The sequence below is a fragment of the Nycticebus coucang genome, chromosome X (assembly GCF_027406575.1).
Source record: "Nycticebus coucang isolate mNycCou1 chromosome X, mNycCou1.pri, whole genome shotgun sequence".
Lineage (NCBI taxonomy): Eukaryota > Metazoa > Chordata > Mammalia > Primates > Lorisidae > Nycticebus > Nycticebus coucang.
Genome location: NC_069804.1, coordinates 11146211 through 11170625, shown reverse-complemented (window position 1 = coordinate 11170625; position 24415 = coordinate 11146211). Strand labels below are relative to the sequence as shown.

General features: G+C 44.0%; 1 protein-coding gene across 3 annotated transcripts in view; it reads right to left on the bottom strand.

Moving 5' to 3' along the window:
• PRPS2 (phosphoribosyl pyrophosphate synthetase 2) overlaps nt 1-23243 on the bottom strand; it is a 35080-nt gene extending 11837 nt beyond the window's left edge. Inside the window, exons 1-4 of one of the 3 annotated variants that reach the window (XM_053579916.1) lie at nt 22991-23243; nt 14461-14653; nt 4835-4933; nt 3824-3948 (exon numbers count right to left, since the gene is read on the bottom strand). In XM_053579916.1, coding sequence (XP_053435891.1) covers nt 3824-3948; nt 4835-4933; nt 14461-14653; nt 22991-23112 — 539 coding nt within the window. In that variant the 5' untranslated portion in view covers nt 23113-23243. Of the gene's footprint in view, nt 1-3823; nt 3949-4834; nt 4934-14460; nt 14654-22385; nt 22725-22990 lie in introns of those variants that run through there. The other 2 variants (XM_053579917.1, XM_053579918.1) reach the window with 2 other exon arrangements.
• Between the last annotated feature and the right edge of the window lie 1172 nt (nt 23244-24415).

Genomic DNA, 24415 nt, shown 5'->3' with positions numbered 1-24415 from the left:
AAAATATGACTTTTTGTACCAAAGAAGCTGCAGACGACACTGTTGAGTACATGTACTATGTATTATTACCTGCAGGCTGTTCTGAGATGGATTGTCAGTTGGGGAACACCCCACCCTAGAATGCCAGGATAATGATACAGAGCAGAAATGCTGGGAAAAACGAAAGGTGGCAAAAATTCCACCATGTACCCCCAGCCCCCCCAAAGCTTGACTTTCCTGGCAGAGGAAGAGGTGGGCTGAGTGAGGACTACTTTGCAGGGGGTCTGAACAAACCATCTCCAGTCTGGCCATTCACTCTGGTGAGTTTATTATGTATTTTTTAAAAGTAGGAGCCGGCAAACAGCTGTCTATTTGGAACTGGGAACTCAATATATCATCAGAGATGTCATTTCAAATCAATAGGAAAGAAGTCAATTATGTGATAGAGTTCTGGAACAACACGACGTGGGGGGGAGTGGATTCTTATTTCAGTCTTTATTACAAAGTAAATTTCAGATAGAAGAAAAATGAGAACATTGAGAAAGAAAAAGGCAACCATAAAAACCACCGGAGAAGCATTTTAAGAGAAGGTCGAATCCTTTATAAACCCAGAAGCCATAATGCGAAAAGACAAATATGACTACATAAGAAGGTTTTAAAAGTTCTGCAGAGAATAAAAATATAAAAAGGGCGAAAGAAAGGAAACACCTGGAGAAATACTTGCAACATACCCAAGAAACCATGACTACGCAGAACTCCTGACAATGCAGAGGAAAGGCCTGCAGCCCACAGAACAGGTGAAAGGGATGAACAGACCTCTGGGGGAAATCAGCGCTCCCAAAGGGCACTGCGGCCGCCTGAAGTAACAGGGGGCGATCCCCGCAGATCACTCACCTGCTTCATAGAGTCAAACTGCCTGACAACCCACTGTGTGAGCGAGACTGTGGACAAAGTCACTGGCGTCTGTACCTGATGGAACGTCAACTGGTATATCTTTTTGGAAAAACCACATTTTGTCACTGTCCATCAAAACTAAAATGGCTTGTGCTCTTTTACTTGGCAATGCTACTTCTGGGAACGGATCCTACCTGCACGTGTGTACAAAAGGTCAAAGCAAGTACGCTGCTGGAGAGCTGCATTTAGGAGCGCAAACCATAGTATGCACAGGTGGGCACCAGCACTGTTATTAACAGGAATTACAATATATGCACACAAGGGGACATTACACATTTATAAAAAAAAACATACAGCAACTCCACTGCACAGCCAAGGAATCGTTGTTGACATAGAGCAAATAAGTTTTTTTTCTTTCTAACCTAATAAGTCCCACAAGTTTTCGATGAAGGGTGGACAGCACATTACCATTTGTCTAAAATAAATACAAGAATATGTGTTTAAATAACATAATTCTGATACTGGAAAGAACAGTAGTGTCTAAGGAAGCAAACTGGGGACAGTTCCCTTTTGTGCTGCTTGAACGTCTGCTAAGGGCAGGTATGGTATTTTTAGACTATGTATATAAAAAGTAGGGTTGGTGTAGGAAAACACCATACAAGTTGGTGGAGTCTACTATTCTTGGGCTGATTAGCTGCCAAAGTAACATTTTCTAGTTAAAAAAGGAAACATGTGAGACACGAAGGCCACGTATGATGGATTGATAGACAAAGTCTCAAAAAGGCAGTTCTGTAGGGACAGAAGGTAGATTTGTGGCTGCCAGGGGACAGGGCAGGGGGCAGTAATGGGGAGTGACTGCTCATGGGTACAGGGTTTCTTTTGGGGGTGATGAAAATGTTCTGGAATTAAATAGTGGTGATGGTTGCACAACCCTGTGAATGCAGTAGAACCTCTCTGTAAGTTGACCACCAAGGGGACTGTGTCAAACTGCTCAACCTATACAGGTGGCCAACGTGCAACCTACTGTACTGATATGTACACATAGTGCATGTCTGGTCTATGAAAATTAGCTCAACTTAAGGAGGTTGTCAGTGTAGGGAGGTGGTTAGCTATGGAGGTTCTACTGCATACAAAAAACCCACTGAGCTCAGCAATTTAAATGGGTGAATTTTAGGGATCTGCATTATAGCTCAACAAAGCTATTACTACAAACCTTTAACCCCTTGGCCAACCTCTAACCTTCCATTGGGCCACTGCACTTGCCACATTTGAATGTAGATTCCACCATGTGACTTATGGAAGTTTCCAAATACGATGTAGGCATTACTAGTAGAAATGACTCCAAAATGTTGCTCACATTTTTAAGCAGACAACACTCAGTGTGACGAAACCGCAATGTCCCGGCCATGCTCTCCACCCCATGGCTGCCCATCTGGAGTCTTTACAAGATAACTTTCCTGCTCCTGTCTTTTATTCATTTTTATCTCCTTGTAGTCCACGGCCCTGTCCAACTGCTGCCAGAGGCCCACCTCCAGCTGCATGGCCCATTCTCCCCCGTCCTCTGTCCCAAGCAGCCACTGGATGGCAGCTCAGAGCAGAATGGATAGGACCCTTCTGAGAATTGGGACCCGTACTTCCCCAAATGGGCATTTGGACCACTTTCTGGGCTACTCCTAAGCTTCCAGGTTTGATTCAGGTTGTTGGCTGGGCTTTAGGCAGATGAGGGCTAAATGAGGGAAAGCTTTTGATTTTCAAGTCATCCCAAAGCTTGATAGCTGCTTGTCACCCTCATCGCACGTGTATTTGCACACATTTTTGAGCTCCCTTCCTTTCTCACTGGGCTGGAGTGCAGCGGCCTCTCCTACTTCTCCCTTCCTTATAGAGGCCCCTTCCTGGGCAGTAAAACTCGAGTCCTCCTTTTGTTCCTTCCCAGATACCATCTGCAAAACTCTACAAGGTCACTGAGGCAGCAGGCCTCGGCTTGCAGCAAACACGGAGGAGCAGATCAGTATCCTCTTACCGTTGCCAACTCTGCTCCTGAACACCACATGCCCTGACTGCTCGTCCAGTCCTGGAGCCTATTTTCCAGGAGCTTTAGACCGGCTGCCCAGCACTTCTGCGCTGAGTGTGCCACCACCACTGCGCTGTTCCTACCTAGTTTCCTTTTAAACTTGCCGATTTCCTGTCTTAGCGCTTGTGCTATTATCCCACGGTATTGGCTGCCGCCCTGCTGTATGTACATGCTGGTTCCGCGTGGAGTGTGCCCTCTTGGTTCTCTACTGTTGGTCATCAGGCACCAGGTCATGCTCTGCAGAGGCTCTGCAGCCTGGGACCAGCTTTCATGTTAATTTTCTAGCAGAGGGACCACTACCCCAGAGGGAGAATGCATCTGTTCCCCTGCTGGCTAGAGGTCTGCCTTTCAGCTCCCTTCACGGAGGCCCCCACGTGGGCATTCAACCCAAGCCAGCAGACTCTTCCAGGATCTGCTGGGCCACCAGGGCACGGCCTTCAGCCCCTTCTTCATTTCTTGGCCTCAGAGATCTCCATTTCCTGGTATTGTAAGCACAGAGATTACCTTTTTAAAAATTTTACTCTATTTTGGCTACCATTTCCAAGTATTTGTAGTAGGAAGGCCTAGCTCAGTCAACTGTGCTATTAATTAAAAGGCCTGCACAGTTCACCTCATTACTTTTATAACCAGAAAACATTAACTTCAAAAAAGCCCATAAAACATGTCTATTCTTTGCTGAAAATAAAAAATTATACATATGGTGTGTACGTTTTAAGGATGACAGGTTTCTACTCTGGAAGTGAGGCCTCTAACTCTTACTTGCTCCTTAGCAAAATCAAAGTGGTAAGTCCTTTAAGGAATGCTTCCTTATCTAACGCCCAGGGAAAAGAAAAGCCAATCGGCACACATAGGAATCTGCACAGAGCAGCTGTGTGATACCTTTTGGCTCCGCCCGCATCAGGTGAAACGATGATACAGTTCCTCCACTCCACGATATTTTCCCGAATCCACTGCAGGACAGCTGGCTCCGCGTACAAATTATCCACAGGAATATCGAAGAATCCCTAAGGGAGACACGAGTATCATGGTGCAAGGTTTTATTTTATTTTACTTTTTTTTCTTTTTAAAATGACACTCACTAGGGCATATGGTTTAAAAATCAATAATCAACACTACATTAAAGAATGTTTGAATTTTTGATTCCAAAGAAGCCATTATAACAGACTCCCTTTTGTTAATTTTAATAGAATTAAATGAAAAGACAGGCTACGGGGCATATTTCAGTTTAATCCACCTTTGGGGGCAGGTTCTATTATCTTGTGATGGCCTATATTCTGAGGAATAGGGCACTGAGGGAAAGGTTTGTTGTTCCTTAAGCATCTATTACAAACCAAGTACAGCAGCACCTCTATACTCGATCACTTCTGGATCACCTCCTTAAGTTGACCTAATTTTCATAGACCAGAAATGCATCAGATGTACGTTTCAGTGCAGGAGGCCTAGCTCCTTATGCTGACCATCTCTGTGTGTTGACCAGTTTGGTACAGTCCCTTGGGTAGTCATCTCACAGAGGGTCTACTATACTTCATGTTCATTACATATCACAAAGTGGGCCTGGTAGAACTTGGTCTGTTTTAGTGACAAAGGAACTAAGTTATGAAGAGGCTGAAAAATGTATATCACGACTCCGCCATTGTAATTATTTTCCAGAAGTTGAGATAAAATTACATACTGTTTACTATCAAGAAGCCATTCTGATTTCTTCAAGACTGATTGGAAGCCAAGTGGTGGTAGAGACAGGAGGTATTAATCGTTACTTCCAAGTTCAGTAAAGACAAAAAGTCAAGAGGAGCCACGTATGAACTCAAACACAAGTGATGTTACCTCCTTCTAAAATTATTTCACAGAACAGAGAGTTAAGACTTAAGCATCTGCAGAGGATGCTGACACCTGTATCTGAGAGGCATGCAGGTCCATGGTGATGATGTGATCCGCCCCAGCCACCGAGAGCATATTGGCCACAAGTTTTGCAGAAATTGGAGCACGACTCTGAAAAATACAGACACAGAATAGGGAAAGATGGATACTGTTAGATTCCTGCCATGAAGATGTACATGACATAGAGAAATCACAGGAGGAATCAACGAAGCATAAGGACGAGAATTCCTCATGCTGCAACAAAGGTATTTTCATTCCATTTTGTTCGGCAAACATTTGTTGTTTCTATCGCAAAACGATGTGCTTGACACTAAGTACACAGAACAATATCAAAGAACCAAACAGACATTTGTATGTAACATCGTAATTTGTATAATTAAAATCAGGGTAAATGTGTAGAAATAAAAAGTACTGACAGAGAGGTGATAGCAGAAAAGACAAACTTTAAAGAGGATGGTTGTGAAAAGCCCCTCTAAGGAAACTGCTTTCAAGGTGAGGCCAGCAAAGGCAGGGAGAAGAGTGTTCTAGAAGGATGGAGGTACGAGATCACCAAGACTGCAAGACCCTCACGTAGCCAGAAGCTCAAAGAAATCTAGCTATTAAAGGAGAATTCATACACTGACCTTTGGAAGCTAGTGCAATCAGAAATTAAACAAAAAGCAGGTTGGGGCAGGTGCAATGGCTCACACCTATAATCCCAGCATTTGGGGAGGTGGCTGAGGTGGGAGGATCACTTGAGGCCAGAAGTTCAAGACTAGCCTGGGTGACAGAGCGAGCCCCACCATCTCTACAAAAAAAATAGAAAAATTCGGTGGGCATAGTGGCATGAGCCTGTGGTATCAGCTATTCAGGGGGCTGAGGCAGGAGGATCACTTGAGCCCAGGAGTCTGAGGGTGTAGTGAGTTATGACTGGGCCACACCTAGGCCACAGAGGCTTTGTCCCAAAAATAAACAAACAAAACCACCAGGTTGAAGAAAAGATACTTTAAGGGGACAGATAATTTAACATGTAGAAGCACTGTCATTTACTGATACTAGATCCTTCTAAACATTTCCAAAATTCTCTATAGCTTTAGGTACCACATCATATAATACAGATAATAAAACAGGTCCACATCAAAGAGATCCAAGAGACTACAGACCTACGATTACACCTAGATAGATTTCAGCATTTTGCTGTAAATAACAAATAGCCACAAAAAAGGAAAGGCAAGGTTAAAAAAAGATTCCATTCAAAATATCAACAAATAATGATCCTCCTACCCCCCCAGAGTGTATATTCATGTAAAAACACATAGGAAGGAACTCCATCAAAATGTTAACAGATTATTTGTATTTTCTCTAATATACCATTCTTTTTGTTAAAGGAATATGTATTACTTTATAATAAAGAATATGTACATAAATATATATATATATATTTAAAAACAAAGAAAAGAATGAGAGGAAATACTCCAAAATCTTAAGAGATATTTCTACACAATGAGATTATTGGGGACATATACATCTTTCTTTCTTTCCTTTCCCTCCCTCCCTGACTTCTTACTTTTTCAATCTTCTCTACTTATAGAGCATAACTCATGTTTTTATCTTTTTTCTTTTAATTTTTTTGAGATAGAGTCTCATTATGTTGCCCTCGGTAGAGTGCCATGGCATCACAGCTCACAGCAACTTCCAACTCTTGGCTTAAGCAATTCTCTTGCTTCAGCCTCCCAAGTAGCGGGGACTATGGGCGCCCGCCATAATGCCTGGCTGTATTTTGTTTGTTTGTTTGTTTGTTTGTTTAGCAGGCTGGGGCTGGGTTTGAACCCACCAGCCCCGGTGCATGTGGCTGGCACCCTAACCGCTGAGCTATGGGCACCAAGCCAACTCATGTTTTTATCATTTAACTTCCCCATACTATGTTCCACATTGACTTTGGGATAAAATCAAATTTTCTTTGCTTTCCAAAACCCTCTGGCCAGCCTGGCTGTAGCCTGCTGAGTATTGCTGCTCTCCCACGTCTTGGCTACAGGATTCTTCCCTGTGGTTGGATTGGGCCTGCTCTCCCTCCTCTAGAGAACATTTTAAGCCTGGCCATTTCACCCACATGCCCTCCTTGTCCCCATTCCATCTCCGCCTCTGCCGTACCAATGCCCTTGATTCTCCAGATGTTTCAATCTCCCAGTTTTAAGGTACTCTGAGAACTACAGAAATAATCTCCTTTCTAAAGGGACAGAGAATTGGTTAAGCACTTGGCCCCTACCATTTGAGATCACCTTGTGGCTCCTGCCGAAAGACTGACATTAGGAGGTATTATCTGTACAGATGTCACAGTTCATAGCTAGACTGTATGTCCCTCAAGAGCAAATACCAGTTTTGGAGATTTTTCACATCATCTGTAGCACATGGCTCTGCACCTTGCATACAAAGGGTCTTCAATAAATATTTAATAACAGAGTCTCTATAACACCAAATTTCCAAGGTTTAGTCATTAGCCTCATTGATTGAGAGAATTATTTCATCTGACAAAGTTCCAGGATAATAAAAAAAACAAATTGGTCACTGCAACTTCGGTGTAATAGAATCTGACTTGCGACACTATCAATTTGAGGCTCATTCTATAATTTTATAACCAGCTGGTAAGGTTTGAATGTGGTCCCTCTAAAATCCAGGAGTTGCTGGTATGACAACATAAAGGGGGTGGGGGGCCTGCAAGAGGTGATTAGGCCGTGAAGGCTCCTCCCTCGTGAACAGGATGAAGACTCTTCTAGAAGACTGTCGGCAGCACTCTGCAAGCTTGCCCTTCTGCCTTCTGTTGTGGAAGGACAACATCCTCCCCTCCAGAGGATGCAGCACTCCCAGACATCAAATGCCAGAGCCTTGGTCTTGCACTTCCAGCCTCCAGAACTGTGAGAAAAGAAATTTCTGTTCTTTATAAATTACCCCATCTGCGGTATTGTGTTAGAGCACCACAAACAGACTAAGACACCTGCCAAAAAATCCTTTGTTCTCCTCTCTCCGGTGGCACCAAACATTTCTTACTTCTGGGTTCCAAACCACAGGGGTCACTTCTAAACCCACGCTTTCTGATTTCCATCTTCAAACCTTGTTTACAAATTCGTTTTTTGTACTGGGTTTCAGAGTTTGGCTCGTTCCCAACTGAATCTCGCAGGGGGGATGATTTATAAGTTACCTGACTTTATAGAGGAAAATTAGTAGAGCATTTAAACAAAGGTAGACTTAAGGTACAATAGCTAACAATGAAACTTCCAGCTCTCCTAGTGAAAAATATATATAAGTCAAATGTTTTGCAAGTCAACTCATTCATGACAAAAGATACTCAGGATATTCCAGACCTTTTCAATGCATCAAATGCCACCTTATTAAAAGCGTAAATTTGACAAGCATTATCAAAAACTATAAGGTCATAGAAATTCATGTCAGAAAAAATAATTGTTAATTTCTCTGGTTCAGAAAAAAAAGAAGTAACTTTATTGAAGAACATGACCTTGAAAATGATTCTGAAAGAAAACAAAAAATCCCAAAGCTACAAGTCCTCTACCACCTGCAGATGTAATTATTTCACAACCTACTGTTTTCACCAGGAAAGGGAACTAGCAATTACTGAGTATCTACCACAGCAGGGGCCAGCAAATTACAGCCCACGGGCCAAACTCAGTCCTCGGCCTACTCTGTACAACATAGCCACACCCATTCATTTATATACTGGCTATCGCTGCTTTCACACTGCAGTGGGAGAACTGGATGGGCAAGGTGGCTCCTACCTGTAATCTAACACTTTGGGAGGCTGAGAGGATCACTTGACACCAAGACATATGGAGACTCTGTCTCCATCAAAAATAAAATTAAAAAAATTTACCAGGCACAGTGGCTCACACCTGTAGTCCCAGCTATTTGGGAGGCCAAGGTCAGAGGATTGCTTGGGACCTGGATGCAGTGAACTCTAGTTGCACCACTGCACTTCAGCCTGGAAGACAGTGTGAGACCCTGTCTCTAAAACATTAAAAATTAAAAAATAAAAATAAAATGGGAAAATTGAGCTGCTACAACTGAGACCACTGGCCCACAAAGCCCAAAATACTCAACACCTAGATCTTTTCAGAAAAAGTTTGTCCACTCATATATTATTATATCCTTGGAGACTTCATCAATAGTAGCTAATACCATCTTTAATTTAAAAATGAGAAAACTAAAGACAGAGCATTTCAGTAACTTTTACAAAGGATAAAATGAGTAAATAATGGTGCTGAAATTCAACCCTGAGCCCACTTCATTCCAAAGTTGTAACTCCAGAGCTCAGAGCACTTTGCACCATGTCTGTCGGAAATCAGTCTCACTTTTCCATGTTAATGTCACATTTCATTGATGTATCATAAGGAAACATTCCTTCATTGTCACAACTTGTCCCCTGTTTCTTGTACATACAAATACCCCCCCCCCCATGAAATTTTCCATTTGTGCAGAGCTTGCTTGAAAAGCAGCACAAGGTATAAAATAAAGGAAACAAGCTTTGAATATGGGTAAAAGGCTCTAGAGTTTTTGGGCTTCTGGGCAGGTAATTCTACGTAGAGCAATTACACAGAATTCCATTGTGTCATTAGAAGTCAGAGGCAATACAGTTCTAAGGAAAGGAAAAAGGCCAACAGGAAGTCTGGGAGGACTGCCCAGAATACTTCCTCTGGCCCTGGAGGAAAATTTCTTTCTGGGACCAGAGATCAAGTGTAGGCCATGGCTTCCTATCACATTGAAATACCACATGGCCTTCTGTCTGCCTAAGTGTATCCCCCCCACCCCCGCCCCAACCCAATCATGCTTGGTCTCCTCATCATTCACCGGTACCAACAAATGGTGGCGTTTGTCCAGAGCCTTGTCCAGGGCAAATGTCTAAGGTGCTTATGTGACCTGCACCTAAGCATGGTTCAAAGCCAAGCCACTTGATCGAAGGGAAGAAATGAATAGCTAAAAAATTAATATCAGCAATCTAAAAAAATACAAAGGCATACCTCAAATGATAGATAAAATTAAGAACTCTTTTAACAGGTTTGGGGAAAAAATGTAATTGTCTTCTTACTATAATAGACGTCACACTAACTACACAGACATGTCAGAAATAATGGTACCAGAACAATCTATGTGTCTTGGTCACTTCCAAGGCTGGTCTAGAGGCTGTACAGACCTATATGAACAGGGTGGTCACGTCAGACTCACCCAGACTTCACAAGGTAGACCCTTGTTTCCTGTCCCAATTATTCATAAAGCCCCCTTTCAAACCGCAATGTACCCTGGCTTAGATAATAAATAATATGACAGCAATAATATCTCAAAGCTTGAGCTGTCCTCAAAAGATTCATTTCTTAACACATCAATGACTTCCTTTAAGGCTCCTGCAGTTGGCTGGATGGTGGCCTCAAAGATTATCAGAGCCCAGTCCCTGGAACCTGTGCATTTTACCTTATTTGGAAAGAAGAGTTTTTACAGCGGTGGTTAAGCTAAGGGTGCCGAGATGGAGAGATTTCCCTGGATTACGCAGGTGGGCCCCAGATGCTATCATGTGTGTCTTTTAAAGACAGAGATTTGACAGAGACAAAAGAGCAGACAGCCACGTGAAGATTCAGGCAGGGAATGGAGTGATAGGCCACCGGGAGCCAGCGGAGGCAAGGAAGGACCCGCCCCTAGAGCCCCCAGAGGGAGCACCATTCTGCCAATCGCTTGATTTTAGACTTCCAGCCTCGAGAACTGTAAGAGAACATATTTCTGCTGTTTTTAAGCTCCCCAGTTTGTGGTAATGTGTTGCAGCATCCCTAAGGAACGAACCCACCCCAGTGTAATTCCTTTTCTGTCCATGTCCTCTAACAATAGGCCACGCAGCCTCCTGGCCCGCCACCCGTGCCCTCTCTCTGGTATCAGCTCTCTCACCTCTGCGTGCTGCCGATAAAAAGCCTTACCTCTTCCAACAACAGTTAAGCTCAGAAAGTCATGGAATTAACCGTCTGATTGGGGGAAAAAACTAAAAGCAGTTACCATGTTGCTACCAAGAAACATACTTTACAGCGATCTAAAAAAGGGTGGAAGGAAGAAAAGAAATGTGTTCACAAAGGGCCGAAGCGAAAAGCACACCTAAGGGTCTAAGGATAGGAAAACTGGTAATAGCCAGTTAGACAATGCAGTTCCACAAAACAGCTAAAGCTGCCAGGGTTTTCAGAAATCTGTGGGGCTCTTCTTCTTAGCACAGTAGCTGGGGACACTGCTGGCAACTAAGGGACAGAAGCCCACCACACCCTCTGCAATGCCAGGAGCGGGGACAGACACTCCTCTTTCTCTATATTCCAAAGGCATCACTATGAATAAAAGTAAGAAAAACTGTTCCAGCTCCATCCATGTAAACATGAAAGAGATAAAGTCTCCGAAACTTAGTAAATGTAGAATATAAATGTCTTAACACAAAAACTAAGAAAATGCCAGGAAGGCTATGTTAACCAGTGTGATGAAAATGTGTCAAAACGGTCTATGAAACCAGTGTATGGTGCCCCATGATCGCATTAATGTACACAGCTATGATTTAATAATAAAATAAAAAAATAATAAAAAAAATTGAAACTACAATTTTTTGGGGAAAGTCACTGCAAATTGGTATGTGTGCACAAAAAACGTAGGGGTCTCAGTATTTATATCAGTTCAAGAGGAACTTGGGGTGACAAATCACTTAATGGTGGGGAAGGGACCATGTAACGATTAAAAAAACAATTTACTAATGAAGATCCAATCTATCAAATCTCTTAGAGCTAAAAACAAAAAGCAAAACCTACTGGAAGTCAAATAACTTCATAAGCCTGGGCACAGTGGCTCACTCCTGTAATCCCAGCATGCTGGGAGGCTGAGGTGGGAGGATTACTTGAGCTCAGGAGTTCAAGACCAGCCTGACCAAGAGTGAGTCTTCCATCTCGACTGAAAACACAAAATTACCCTGGGGATGGTGGCAGCACCTATAGTCCCAGCTACTCGGGAGGCTGAGGCAGGAGGACTGTTTGAGCCCAGGAGTTTGAGATTGCTGTGAGCTAGGCTGATGCCACGCACTCTAGACTGGGTGACAGAGTAAGACTCTATCTCAGAAAAAAAAAGGAGAAATAACTTTATTAAAAATATGGCTATGGTGAGAATTTATTAAACCTCTTGTCATATGCAAGAGAAATAGTGACAGAAAATTAGCTCCTTTATGACATGGACAAAGAGGAAGATGCTAAATGATCCTGTGGAAACACACACATGGGAGGAGTAGCTTTGACAACAGATTTCGCTGATAGGACAAAATTTTAAACATTGAAATTTAGCAGCTAAAAATACACATAAAACTTTAGAATCAAGTTTAAAATAAAAGAAGTTGTATAAATAACAAGTGGAAGGACATGGCTCCACAGTGACATATGTAATTTCAGGTTTTGGCGGCACAAGCTCAAGTTGAAGTCACAAGGTCACACACACACACACACACACACACAGACTCCAATGCAGGGGTCAGCAAACTGTGTGCCAGGGGCCAAATCTGGCCAGCTACTTGTTTGAGTACTACTTGGGAGCTAATAGTGGCTTTTACATGTTTAAATGGTTGAAAAAAGTCAAAAGAATAACTTTTCATGGCACATGAAAATCATATGAAATTCACATTTCAGGGTCCATAAATCAAGTTCGTGGGAATACAGCCATACCCACTGATTGTCTGTTGCTGCTTTACCTATTTCTATATTTAGAAATATTAACATTAGGGTCAGGTACAACCAAGTTGAGTACTTGCAACAGAGGCTGGACATCCATGTACAGAAAAAATATGCTGACTCTTCTAACATAGGCCAAATCATAAGTGCTGGCTGGTGTTGTGGAGATCAGATTTTAAGTGAAAAATTAGCTGACTAGCCATCATCAGCACAGGTGAATGGAAATAACACCAGAAGAGGCTGAGGTTAAAATTCAGGGGGACCTTGCTCTATAAATTCAAATTTATGAGATTTTTTTCAGGTATTAGGGGGCCATGATGTTTCAGAAATCTGCATTGTTTCAAAAACAAATCACAGAGCTCAATGGCACTGTGTTAGAGAAAACTTTTCTCACAGTTTCCAAATGCCAAAACAGCAGTGTGTCTTTGAAACTAGCAGGATTCACATGGAGCCTGACTGACCATCTACTCATAAGATGCAGAGTAGACAACAACTCAGAGTGGAGCCCTGTAGTGGGTCAAAAGGTATTCCCTTAAAACTCATGTCCACCAACAACTTTAGCATATGACCACATTTGGGAAACAGGGTCTTTGCAGATATAACCAAGGTGAAGACCAAGATGAAATCATTGTGCATTAGGGCAGGCCCGAAATGCAATGATGGTATCTTTATAAAAGACAGAGGGAAGAGGCCACGTGACGACAGAGGCAGAGACTGGAGTAATGCAGCCACAAGCCAAGGGACATCAGAAGACACCCGCAGCTGGAAGAGGTGGGACGCACCCTCTCAAGATCCTTCAGAGAGAGTGTGGCCCTTTCAACCCTTTTTTTGAGACTTTTGACCTCCAGGGCTGTGAGGGAATAAATTTCTGCTCTTTGAAGCCACGCAGTTTATGTAACTTGTTAGAGCAGCCCTAGAAAATTTCCTTTAACTTTGCCCCAAACTCCAACTTCTCTGATGCACCTGCAAGGCAGAGATCACCATATTCTCCTCAATTTCTTCTGGAGACTCATAGAGCCTCTTCCAATGCTAGTGTTGCTAGAAAAATAACAATGTTAACTCAGTTCTTTTTGATATGCTAAAAGGCTCTATAATGGCATGTTTTTTTTTTTTTCCGTAGAGACAGAGTCTCACTTTACTGCCCTCGGTAGAGTGCTGTGACATCACACAGCTCACAGCAACCTCCAGCTCTTGGGCTTACGTGATTCTCTTGCCTCAGCCTCCCGAGCAGCTGGGACTATAGGCGCCCACCACAACGCCCGGCTATTTTTTGGTTGCAGTTTGGCCGGGGCCGGGTTTGAACCCACCACCCTTGGTATATGGGGCCGGCGCCCTACCCACTGAACCACAGGTGCCGCCCAATGGCATGTTTTTTTAATTAAACTTTTTATTTTGGGAGAATTGTAGATTCACACCCAACTGTAAGGCACGATGCAGGAGATTCTGTGGACCAAAGACTCAGTGAGTCCCTACGGTAACATCTTGCAAAACTATAGCATAATATCACCACCAGGACACTGGCACGGACTGACACAGTCCAGTGATCTGAATCAGATGTTCCCCAGTTGATTTGTCCTCATTGAGAGCACATACATGTACATTGAGAGAGTGTGTGTGTGTGTATGTGTGTGTGGTGTGTATATATTTAGTTCTATCCACCAGAGCAAAGACACACAACAATTCCTTCACAAGAAGGGCAATGAGAGTATTTTGATAACCCATATATTTTACCTATTTCTATATTTATAAATATTAGCCTTAAGGTCAGTTCAAAGACAAACCTTTAAAAAAAAACACAAGGTAAGGCAGTATATTCATTCCATCATTAAAAGAAAAACCTAGCATGTTCTAGATAGTCTATTCCAAAGGATAGGAGAGGGGAAAAAGTTGATAGTGACCAGAGCAGGTTTCGAAAGTAGGACACACCTCTCCTACCTTGTCCTTTTTATCTTGTCGAGCATATGGAAAACACGGGATCACAGCAGTCACCCTGGATGATGACGCAATCTTGCAGGCGTTGATCATGATGAGGAGTTCCATCAGGTTGTCATTAATTTCTCCACAACCGCTCTGGATAATGTAGACATCTTCCCCCCTCACACTCTCACCAATCTCCACGCTAGGAAATGAAAAAGGCCGCTGATTACAATTAGAGCATATGTGATCCTAGGGGCCCCTGAGACCACTCCAGGTTCAATGATCGCCAAGACGACTCACAGGACTCAGCACACAGCTGCTGTCGTGGCTGTGAGTTATTGCAGGGAATGGACAGAAAGCAAAATCACCTAAGGGAAAAGGTGGTTGGGGCCAACTTCGGGGAAACCAGGCAGAAGCTTCTAAGAGTCCTCTCCTCGGGGTGACTGAGGTCAAGTTTAATGGCCCCAGCAGTGAGCTGTGACGTGTGTGAAGTGCTGTCCACTAGGGAAGCTCCTTAGAGACTCAGCAACTGCAGGTTTTATTGGGAGCTTATTGCATAGGCACTCACTGTACAGGGATGTCCAACCTGCCACCCACCGGCCACATGCAGCTTACTGGAGGTCTATTCTGCTTATCTGTAGTGTTCAGATCACAAAAGGTATACACAGACCTTTTCTTTTACTTATCAGCTTTCATTAGTATTTGTGTATGCAATGTGTGGCCCTAGACACTCGTATTCTTCCAGTATACAGCAGATAATAGGGTGATACCACATCCCAAAATTCCAGACTTGTAGGCATTCGGCATAAACCACATTATCAATTATTCAACAGAATGTGGACGTACACGGGAACCATTCTTACCAGGGAATCATGCGTGGGAACTCTTACACAATCTAAGTTCTCCGAGACAAGCCAAAGGCCAACCTTGCAAGCAGGCCTTTCTAAATCTCAGGCCTGCTATGTGAATTCTTCTGCAAAATACTGTATTTAATCTTACTTTTTAATTTTTTTTAAAATTATATGTGCACATTGCTTAAAAAAATTCATTCTGTAAGGCTTATAACAGATAACACAGCTCAGAGGCAACTAATTTCAACTCTTGACATGGCTTTTAGGTATTTTTCTAGCTCAGTTTTTTTTTTCTTCTTCTAAGACAGAGTCTCTGTTGCTCTGGGTGGAGTGCTATGGGGTCATAGCTGACAGCAACCTCAAACTCTTGGGCTCAAGTGATCCTCTTGACTCAGTCTCCTGAGTAGCTGGGACTTACATATGCCCACCACAATGCCTTGCTTGTTTTTCTATTTTTTTTATTTTTTGAGACAGAGCCTCAAGCTGTCATCCTGGGTAGTGCCATGGCATCACAGCTCACAGCAACCTCCAACTCCTGGGCTCAAGCGATTCTCTTGCCTCAGCCTCCCAAGTAGCTGGGACTACAGGTGTCCACCACAACACCCAGCCATTTTTTTGGTTGTAGCTGTCATTGTTGCCTGGCAGGCCCAGGCTGAATTTGAACCCACCAGCTCTGGTGTATGTGGCTGATGCCTTAGCTGCTTGAGCTACAGGTGCCGAGCTGTTTTTCTATTTTTTTTTTTTTTTAAACAGAGATTGGGTCTCACTCTTGCTCCTGCTGCTCTTGAACTCCTGCGCTCAAGCAATCTACCGCCTCAGCCTCCTAGATTGCTGGGATTACAGGTATGAGCCATTGCACCGGGCAGCTCAGTGGTTTTCAACCTTTTTTGAACCTATAGTTAAACTTCCACAGCACACTTAAAATTACGGTGACCAAAAAATAAAAAAAAAAAGAGTAAAAATAAGAATGTACTTATTGTGCTTTGAACATCTTTCAAAAATAATTTAATTAATGATCTTTAAAATTTTTCATGGCACACCTAAGGTCCTCTCATGGCACGCCAGTTGAGAATCCCCGCTCTAGCTCATATGAATGCATTGCTGCATCTTGAGTCTTCATTTTAGGCACTACATATTGACTTCTCACTATGGAAGGTGCGAATTTAACTCCATTTCCTCTGGGTCCCATCACTTTTGTGCTCCCTTCCCATCTCACCATCATCCCAATATAGAACAACATTCACACTCAGGACTGACTGCCTCATCCGAACTATAAATGCCGCTCAGAGCTCAGCCGCGTGGTAAACTTCAACCAGTGTTTACATTTTCCTGTATGTACAACTTTTCTTTTGTTGTCCCTGGAGGTAATTATCTCACCTTTTTTTATCTACTGAGTTTTCCAAGTACTGAATCCAGATTCCACCCTAAGCACTTCACTAACAATCTAAATCCCACAAGGTCAGAGGACACTCCATTGTCCAGCAGATGTCCCTTCCAGGGCTGGGTGGCTGGCCTGGGTGATCTTTCTGCCTGTGCACAGCTGCGGCGCGGGGGATTCCCTGCACCCCTCTCCTGCACTTGAATTCCCATTTTCTGTATCCTCTTTCTTGGTACACTTCCTTGTTTGGCTGGTTGGCATCCTTTTGTAGCTTCTAAAGAAACAGTAAATAAGAGCTAATTTTTTGAAAATTCCATGTCTGAAATTTTCTGCATTTCTAGCTATAGAATTCAGGATGTTCCCCAGGAGAGAGCCAGCCCATCCCTGGCATATGCCCTGCACGGGAAGAGAAGAAAAACAGTGTGCACAAGCAGGTCCTTCAAGAGCTGTGTCAGAACCAACAACATGGCTAGTTCTACTTGGGCTGGTTTCAAAAAGGCAAATTTGTTTCAATGGTTGATATCTGGAACAAGTTGAGTATAACAGGGATTTGGTGTTTTCTTATGCATGGCTCTTATCCTGAGATGTAAATGTGGAAAACTGCACTGCACTCAGCTAAATGAAGCCTCGTAGAACTACACGGACATACAAAGGTGTACACCTCCTGAGGGCAGTGAGCCACCCATTCATATTTGGTGTCACGACTTTGTATCACCTCATAGTCACTCAAAAGCTGCAACCCCCAAGAACCCCTTTCCACAAGCGAACTGCAGGTATTTTTCACTGCAAAGTGCCTTATTTGTTGCAGTATTTATGTAGTTTTTAAAAACATACAAAACATAGTGAAGTGTTTTACCATTTTTACAGGTTGTGTATCCCTAATCCAAAAATCTGAAATGGTTCCAAATTTGGAAAGATTTTGAATGCCAACATTTTTCATTTGAATGCTCAAAGGAAATGCTCATTGGAGCATTTTGTATTTCAGATTTTTGGATTTGGAATGCTCGAGAAGTAAATACAATGCAAATATTCCCAAATCCAAAGAAATCTGAAATTCAAAATACTTCTAGTCCCAACCATTTCTGATAAGGGATACTCAACCTACATCATACTAGCTTGTTTTAATGTATGTTTGAATGTTGTGCCCAACTCCATTTTCCTCATAAGCCCCGTTTTTTAATTGCACAATTTTGCACAGCATGGTAATTTTTAGGAATATGTTTGTTATATTATAGCAGAGTTGGCTGTAAATGTACTCATCCAAAAGTGAAATACAATGAATCCTATTTTAAAATTACAAGTGAGACACACGAATGATCACCCTTCTCTATCAGATACCCAATAAAATTGTTTTATTAAAAGAGCCACTTATGGGCGGCGCCTGTGGCTCAACGTGTAGGGCGCCGGTCCCATATGCCGGAGGTGGCGGGTTCAAGCCCAGCCCCGGCCAAAAAAAAAAAAAAAAAAAAAAAGAGCCACTTATAGCTAAGGAAAGTTTAAAAACATATCAACATTTAAGATACCCACATGGTAGTCTCTCTGAATCAACAGCAGCTTATTCCCAACTTCAGATAGACTAATCAGAAGACACCAAAGTTTTTCCAAGTTGGCATATTCTGAAAATGAGCTTTGATAACATTCAGTCATGCTTTTACCTACTCTCTACTATGGATGAAAATGGTACAACATCAGCCTCTCAGGATGAGAACCAGAAAGAGTTCTATTTGCCCTCTCCATTTCAAGTTCTAAGGCACTAAATGTAACTCCTTTGTGAACACAACATCAACTGTGGGATGGATTTAATTTGGGAACTGCTGTGGTTTGAACTTGTCCCCCAAAGTTCACGTGCTGGAAACTTAATTCCCAATGTAACAGTGTTGAGAGGTAAGACCTTAAGAAGTGATTAGGTCATGCAGGCTCTGTCCTCATGGATGGATTAATACTGTTATTGTGGGAAAGGGTTTGGTATATAAGCAAGCCTGGCCTTCTCTTGCTCTCTCAATTGTGCTCTTTTGCCCTTCCACTCTTCTGCCATGGGATAACTGCAGCAAGAAATCTCTCGCCAAATGACAGCTTCCCAATCTTGGACTTCCCAGCCTCCAGAGCTATGAAAAATAAATTTCTGTTGTTCCTGAATGACCTAGTCTCAGCACAATATGGACTAAGACAGAAATAAAGTACAGTATTATACAGTATAGGAGTCAACAAATACAGGGCACAGCCTGTTTTCATACAGCCTGTGAGCTAGTAAGAATGACGTGATTGGCAGAATGCCTCCTAACAATGGCTAAGCCCCAATCCTTTGAATATGTTAGTTTATACACCAAAGGGGAAGTAAGTTTGTAGGTGAAAGTAAGGTTGGTAATCAGATATCCTTAACAGGAAGATTGTCCTGGATTATTTAAATTTGACCCAATGTAATCACAGGGTCCTTAAAAATGAAAGGAGACAAGAGGTAAGAGCCAGAGAAAAAGATGTGATGACTGAAGGGGCGTGGGTCAGAGAGAAACTTTGTTGCTGGTGTTGAAGGTGGAATAAGGGGCCAATGGTGAAGGGATGTGGGGCTGTCTCTGCAGACTGAAGAAGGCAAGGAGGTAGATTCTCCTCTGGAGCCTCAGGAGGAAATGCAGCCCTTCCACTCTATGACAGACTTCTAACCTGCAGAACTGTAAGACACAGCAACAGCACAGCCTACATGTGGCCAGCAATGCCTCAAATATTTATGATCTGGCCCGTCAGAGAAAAACTTTGCCAACTCCTGGTCTTATGACTGTTTATCCCACAAGATAGATTCTTTGGCCTGTTTTTCCTCAGGAGCCTCAATCCTCATGTGACTAGCAAGTCTAGGGGAGGACAGAATACCATCACCATGGCAACATTTTTTCCAAAACTAGCCCTGCTTTTGCTCAAAAAGATAGTCATGACTATCTTTGGTCTAGGTTTAAAAACAAACAAACAAAAAAAAACACCTGTAGATAGAAGGCAGCATCCATTTTGCTGTTCAGCCAGAGGATCTTTACTGACCTCCAAATAAGAAGGCCGAAGAGTATAACTGACTTAATAATAAATGGGTATAGTAATTAAAAGATGGTCCCAGATTCCCTTTAATACTTTTCTCATCAAGAAGCAGGATCTAGTCCCCTGTCCTGGAATCTGAGAGGGTTCTGTGCTTGACCAATAGAATGTGACAGAAGTGATAATGTGCCAACTTCCAAGCCTAGGCCTTAATAAACTGGAAGCTTCCACTTCTTGTCTTTTGGAACACTTGCTCTTAGAACTCAGCTTCCATGATGTAAGGAAGCTCAAGTAGCCCCAGGGTGAGGTCCAGGGGGAAAAGCAGCTAAGGTTCTCAGCCAAGTTCTCAGGCAAAAGCTAGTATCAACTTACCAGCCATGTGAGTAAGCCATCTTCAAAGTGGATCCTCCAGCCCCCCTTGAGCCATGGCAGCTACCAGGACATGAGGTATAAATGAGCTTCCCTGCTGAGCCCTGCCCAGACTGCAGATAAGTGAGCCAAATAAATAATTATTGTTTCAAGCCACTTAGTTCCAGGGCAATTTGTTAACACAATAGATAACCAGAACCCTGAGTCTCATAGTACAGCTAACGATTCTGCCAGCAGGTTAACCAACCAGAGTAAATTGTTCAACAGACCTGACAGCATCATCAATGTTGTCCTAAGATATCACCATGGAATTTCCATGGTCAATAGTAAAGATGAAGAAGACCTCTCCCTGTGTATCTGAAATGATTTAGAGATGAAAAGCTAAAATCAGGAGGCTGTATGTCTGATTAAGTACCTGTAGTGTATAAAAAGTATAAAATGAGAGGACCTACAACCAGGAGACCACAAACTAGGTTTCTGCTCCTGGCTCAGCAAAAGATTCAGAAAGGGTCCCTTACATGGATTGAATCGATTTTCTCTTCCTTTTGCTGTTCAGTTTCTCATCTCTAGGACCACGAAGTAAAAACTGGATTACTAGTGCAGTATCTGATATAGAGAGGACTGCCTATAAAAGAAACCAACCACTATACCTATACAGTTCACAGAAAAGAAAAAAGCTAAAAAGTTAACCTTTTATATTCTCCATACTAAAAACATAAAATATAGCTATATAAGCATTTCCCAGACTTTATGCTGAGTGGGTTTTGAGATCTCATGATTTCTAATTACCAAGTGATGGTTCTAATACTCAAAACCAAATAAAAATGAGTGTGCTTTAAAACAAATTATACACAATCATACTGCAATGTCTGAGTGAGTTTTGCCTAACAGCAAATACAAGGATTTTTAGCAGAAAAATAACACTGACTTAGAAATAGACTGCTTTAGATTAACCCATGCTCTTTAGCAAAGGATCGTGCTTCACTAAGAACCCAGAAGGGCAACACACTTGCTTTCCAAATCCACTTTACCAGAAATTTCTCCTTATATGACAATATTTTCTTAACAAAAACTATTGTTCTTCTCATGTTCTTAAAGCCAGGGAAACCTGAACAGGACTGGCAGAAAATTGCAACATTCAAACCTGGCTCTATCCTTCCCCAGAGCCCTGGCCCACCCTCCCAGACTGATAAAACTCTGAAGCTGAAGTTCTCTCGGCAGGAATACCACCTGCCACTCGTTCACGTTTCTTCACTTCTATTATCATTAGTCATGTAACTGGAATTTGCCACCTGGAAGAAATCACACAGGAGTCATACACATAAATCCTCTGACTCACCAAGAAATAGTATCTTGGCCATCAACATTAATATTAACTCCTCGCTAAGAAATTTTTGTCTAACCAAATAAAATCATCAAGACTTCCTCCTATGTTTTCTTTCTTTCTTTTTTTGTAGAGACAGAGTCTCACTTTATGGCCCTCGGTAGAGTGCCGTGGCCTCACACAGCTCACGGCAACCTCCAACTCCTGGGCTTAAGCGATTCTCTTGCCTCAGCCTCCCGAGCAGCTGGGACCACAGGCGCCCGCCACAACGCCCGGCTATTTTTTGGTTGCAGTTCGGCCGGGCCCGGGTTTGAACCCGCCACCCTCGGTATATGGGGCCGGCGCCTTACCGACTGAGCCACAGGCGCCGCCCCCTCCTATGTTTTCTTTTAGAAATTTTAGTTTTCAATTTTACATCTAGGCTTATGATCCATTTCAAGTTAATTTTTGTAAATGGTGGAAAGTACGGATGGAAGTTTATCTTTTTGCATATGCTATTGTTCCAATAGCATTTTTTGAAAATGTTGGTTGAATTGGATCTTCGCCAAAGATTAAAAAACTATTATCCTCGTTTAAAAAAAAAACTATTATCTTAGTAACTGTAGATAGTTAACTGTACAGACATTTGAGGAAGAGCGGAGAAAAAAACGAGACCAACTTGAAATCAAAAAGCTTCAAGGACCCAGGCAGGTGGAGAAAGAAGCCCCCAGCTTAGCTTGTTAGAAAGGCCACTACCTGACCACATCCAGCACAGACGACCACTTCTGGACTTCGGAAACAGGTGTAAGTTACACTCGAATCATGGCCTTGCTGCTAGACACAGCAGTCACAGAACCACCTAGACGGAAAAGCCATCACCTTTGAAACAGCTAAAGTAGAGGAAACACAGGGGAGCCCAGCACGTGCGCCCTGTAGTTCTCAAACTCTTTCGAACCTTTGCAAAACCGCACACTCTGTAAAACGCAGTGGATGCATCCTGGCTGCTCAGGAGAGTCACCTGGAGAGCTGTAAAAAAGCTGATCCTCAGCCGGTTGGATTAGACCTTCTGGGGACAGGCCCGGGAAGCAGCGTATGAACCTTTCCCAGGTACAGCTGGTGCGCAGCAGGGCTGGGGACGTGGGCGGAACCTTTGGCTCCACCGACCGGCCCGGGGTTCAGCCTGGCAGGGACGCGGAACTGGGACCAGCAGACCCAGGGGCGGCCCTCTACCGCGCGTGGCACGGATGAGGTTCCCGCCAGTTGCGCCCACTCTTCCCGACGGTGTGTGACCTCCCAAATACCGCCCTTCCGGGCTGGGGACGCCAGATCAGGTGGCGCCGCGGGGAGGCCCGGAGCTCCTTGGGGCTGCCGGGTCGCTGCGGTCACAGAGCGGGAGGTCCTGGCGCCGGGGGTACAGCGGACGTGCACACCAGACGCGCGGGCGCCCCTCCTCGGCTCCCCCCCCCACCCGCGCGAGCGCGGTGGCGCTGAGGCCGCGTTGCTGCCGTCCCGCCCCGGAAGGGGGAGCGCGGTGGCCACCGAGGTAGCCCGGGCAGACACGGTCCCTGGCCCGGCCGCCGCGCACCCAACGCCCTTCCCCGCCCTCTACCAGCGCGGCCCCACCTGGTCTCCTGGTTGCTGAACTTCTTGGTAACCACTTTGCCCAGCTCCAGGCCCAGCCGGTCAGCCACGCGCTGGGACAGGTCCTGGTGCGAGCTGCCGCTGAAGAGCACGATGTTGGGCATGGCTGGGCGCTGGGCTCCGAGGGGCGCGCGGCGGAGGCAAGGCGGCGGCAGAGGCGACGGGGACAGAGACGGCAGCTAGCGCTGGAGCGGGAAAGTACGGCGGCTAAACCTAGGCAAGGGGCGGAGCGCCGAGGAGAAGCCGGGGGAGGAGCCGGGGAGGAGCGCGCTGGGGGCGGGGGGGTGCTGCCCGCGCAGCCGGGGCTGTAGCCCGGGAAGCCCTGGAAGCCCTGGGTGGTCCCGCAGCCTTGAAGAGTCCTAGCTCCTTGGGAGAGCGCCAAGCACTATTCTTGACCTTTTGACCTGCGTGGCAGGGGAGGACCAATGAACCAAAACTAACTGCGAACAGAAGGAGAGTGCAGGAAGGGGTGATGGAGGCGCCTCTCAGTCGGGAGTGACCCCCCACAACCCGGAACATCCCAAACCCAGTGCAGACTGGTGTTCAACTACAGGAAGGGTTTGCCAACTATGGCCTGGCCCGAGGGCCAGGTCGGCAGAGCTGTATTATGAACGTTTGCGTTTAATGTGATGGTAGCGTACACCACCCTTGAACCCCAGTTAAACATCACCGTTGAACCCCAGCGAAAAGAAATCCCCCCCAAAATTCCTTTTCTGTCATTGGTAGATGTGTTACAAATAACTGTACTGAAATATTTCGGATTATGTCTATAAGAACATGGTGAAAATAAGTTTTCTCTCCTGGTATGTTAAGTGCAAGAGAGAAACAATGTCTTCCCTTTTGCCTCTTGCCTGCAAAGCCTAAAATATTGACCATCTGGCCCTTAACAGAATTTGCTGATCCCTGAACTACAGAGTATACTGTGTTCTTGAAAAATCCAGCAATGCCAGCCACTGAGTCCTGGTCACAGGTAGAGGAGAAGTGTTGCCTGTTGGATCAAGCCAACTCTCCCCAGATCCCTCATTTTTAGGTAGATGTGGTGGTCATTGGGCCAGCTTCACAACCTCCCACCTTTCTTAAGGGCCTGCCTGATCCCAGAAACACAAATCACCCCAGACAGTCCCCCAGGTTCAGTCACTTCATATTCTTGGAGTCAGGTCCCCTTTCTCTACCTCTTGAGCTAGAAACCAGCAAAAAGGTTTTTGCAAGAAACTAAGAGACACAAATGGCTGGGTTTTACTAACATTTGCCAAGAATTGCCTCTTCTTCAACAGCAAAGCCCACTTGCAGTTGAATTGCAGCCTACCCTAATCTGACTTCGTATTATTGGTATTTGGTAGGTTATTGGGATTATTCATATCATTGGGAATTTCCATCTGGGTCCTTGCACTTTGTGAATTAGGTTAC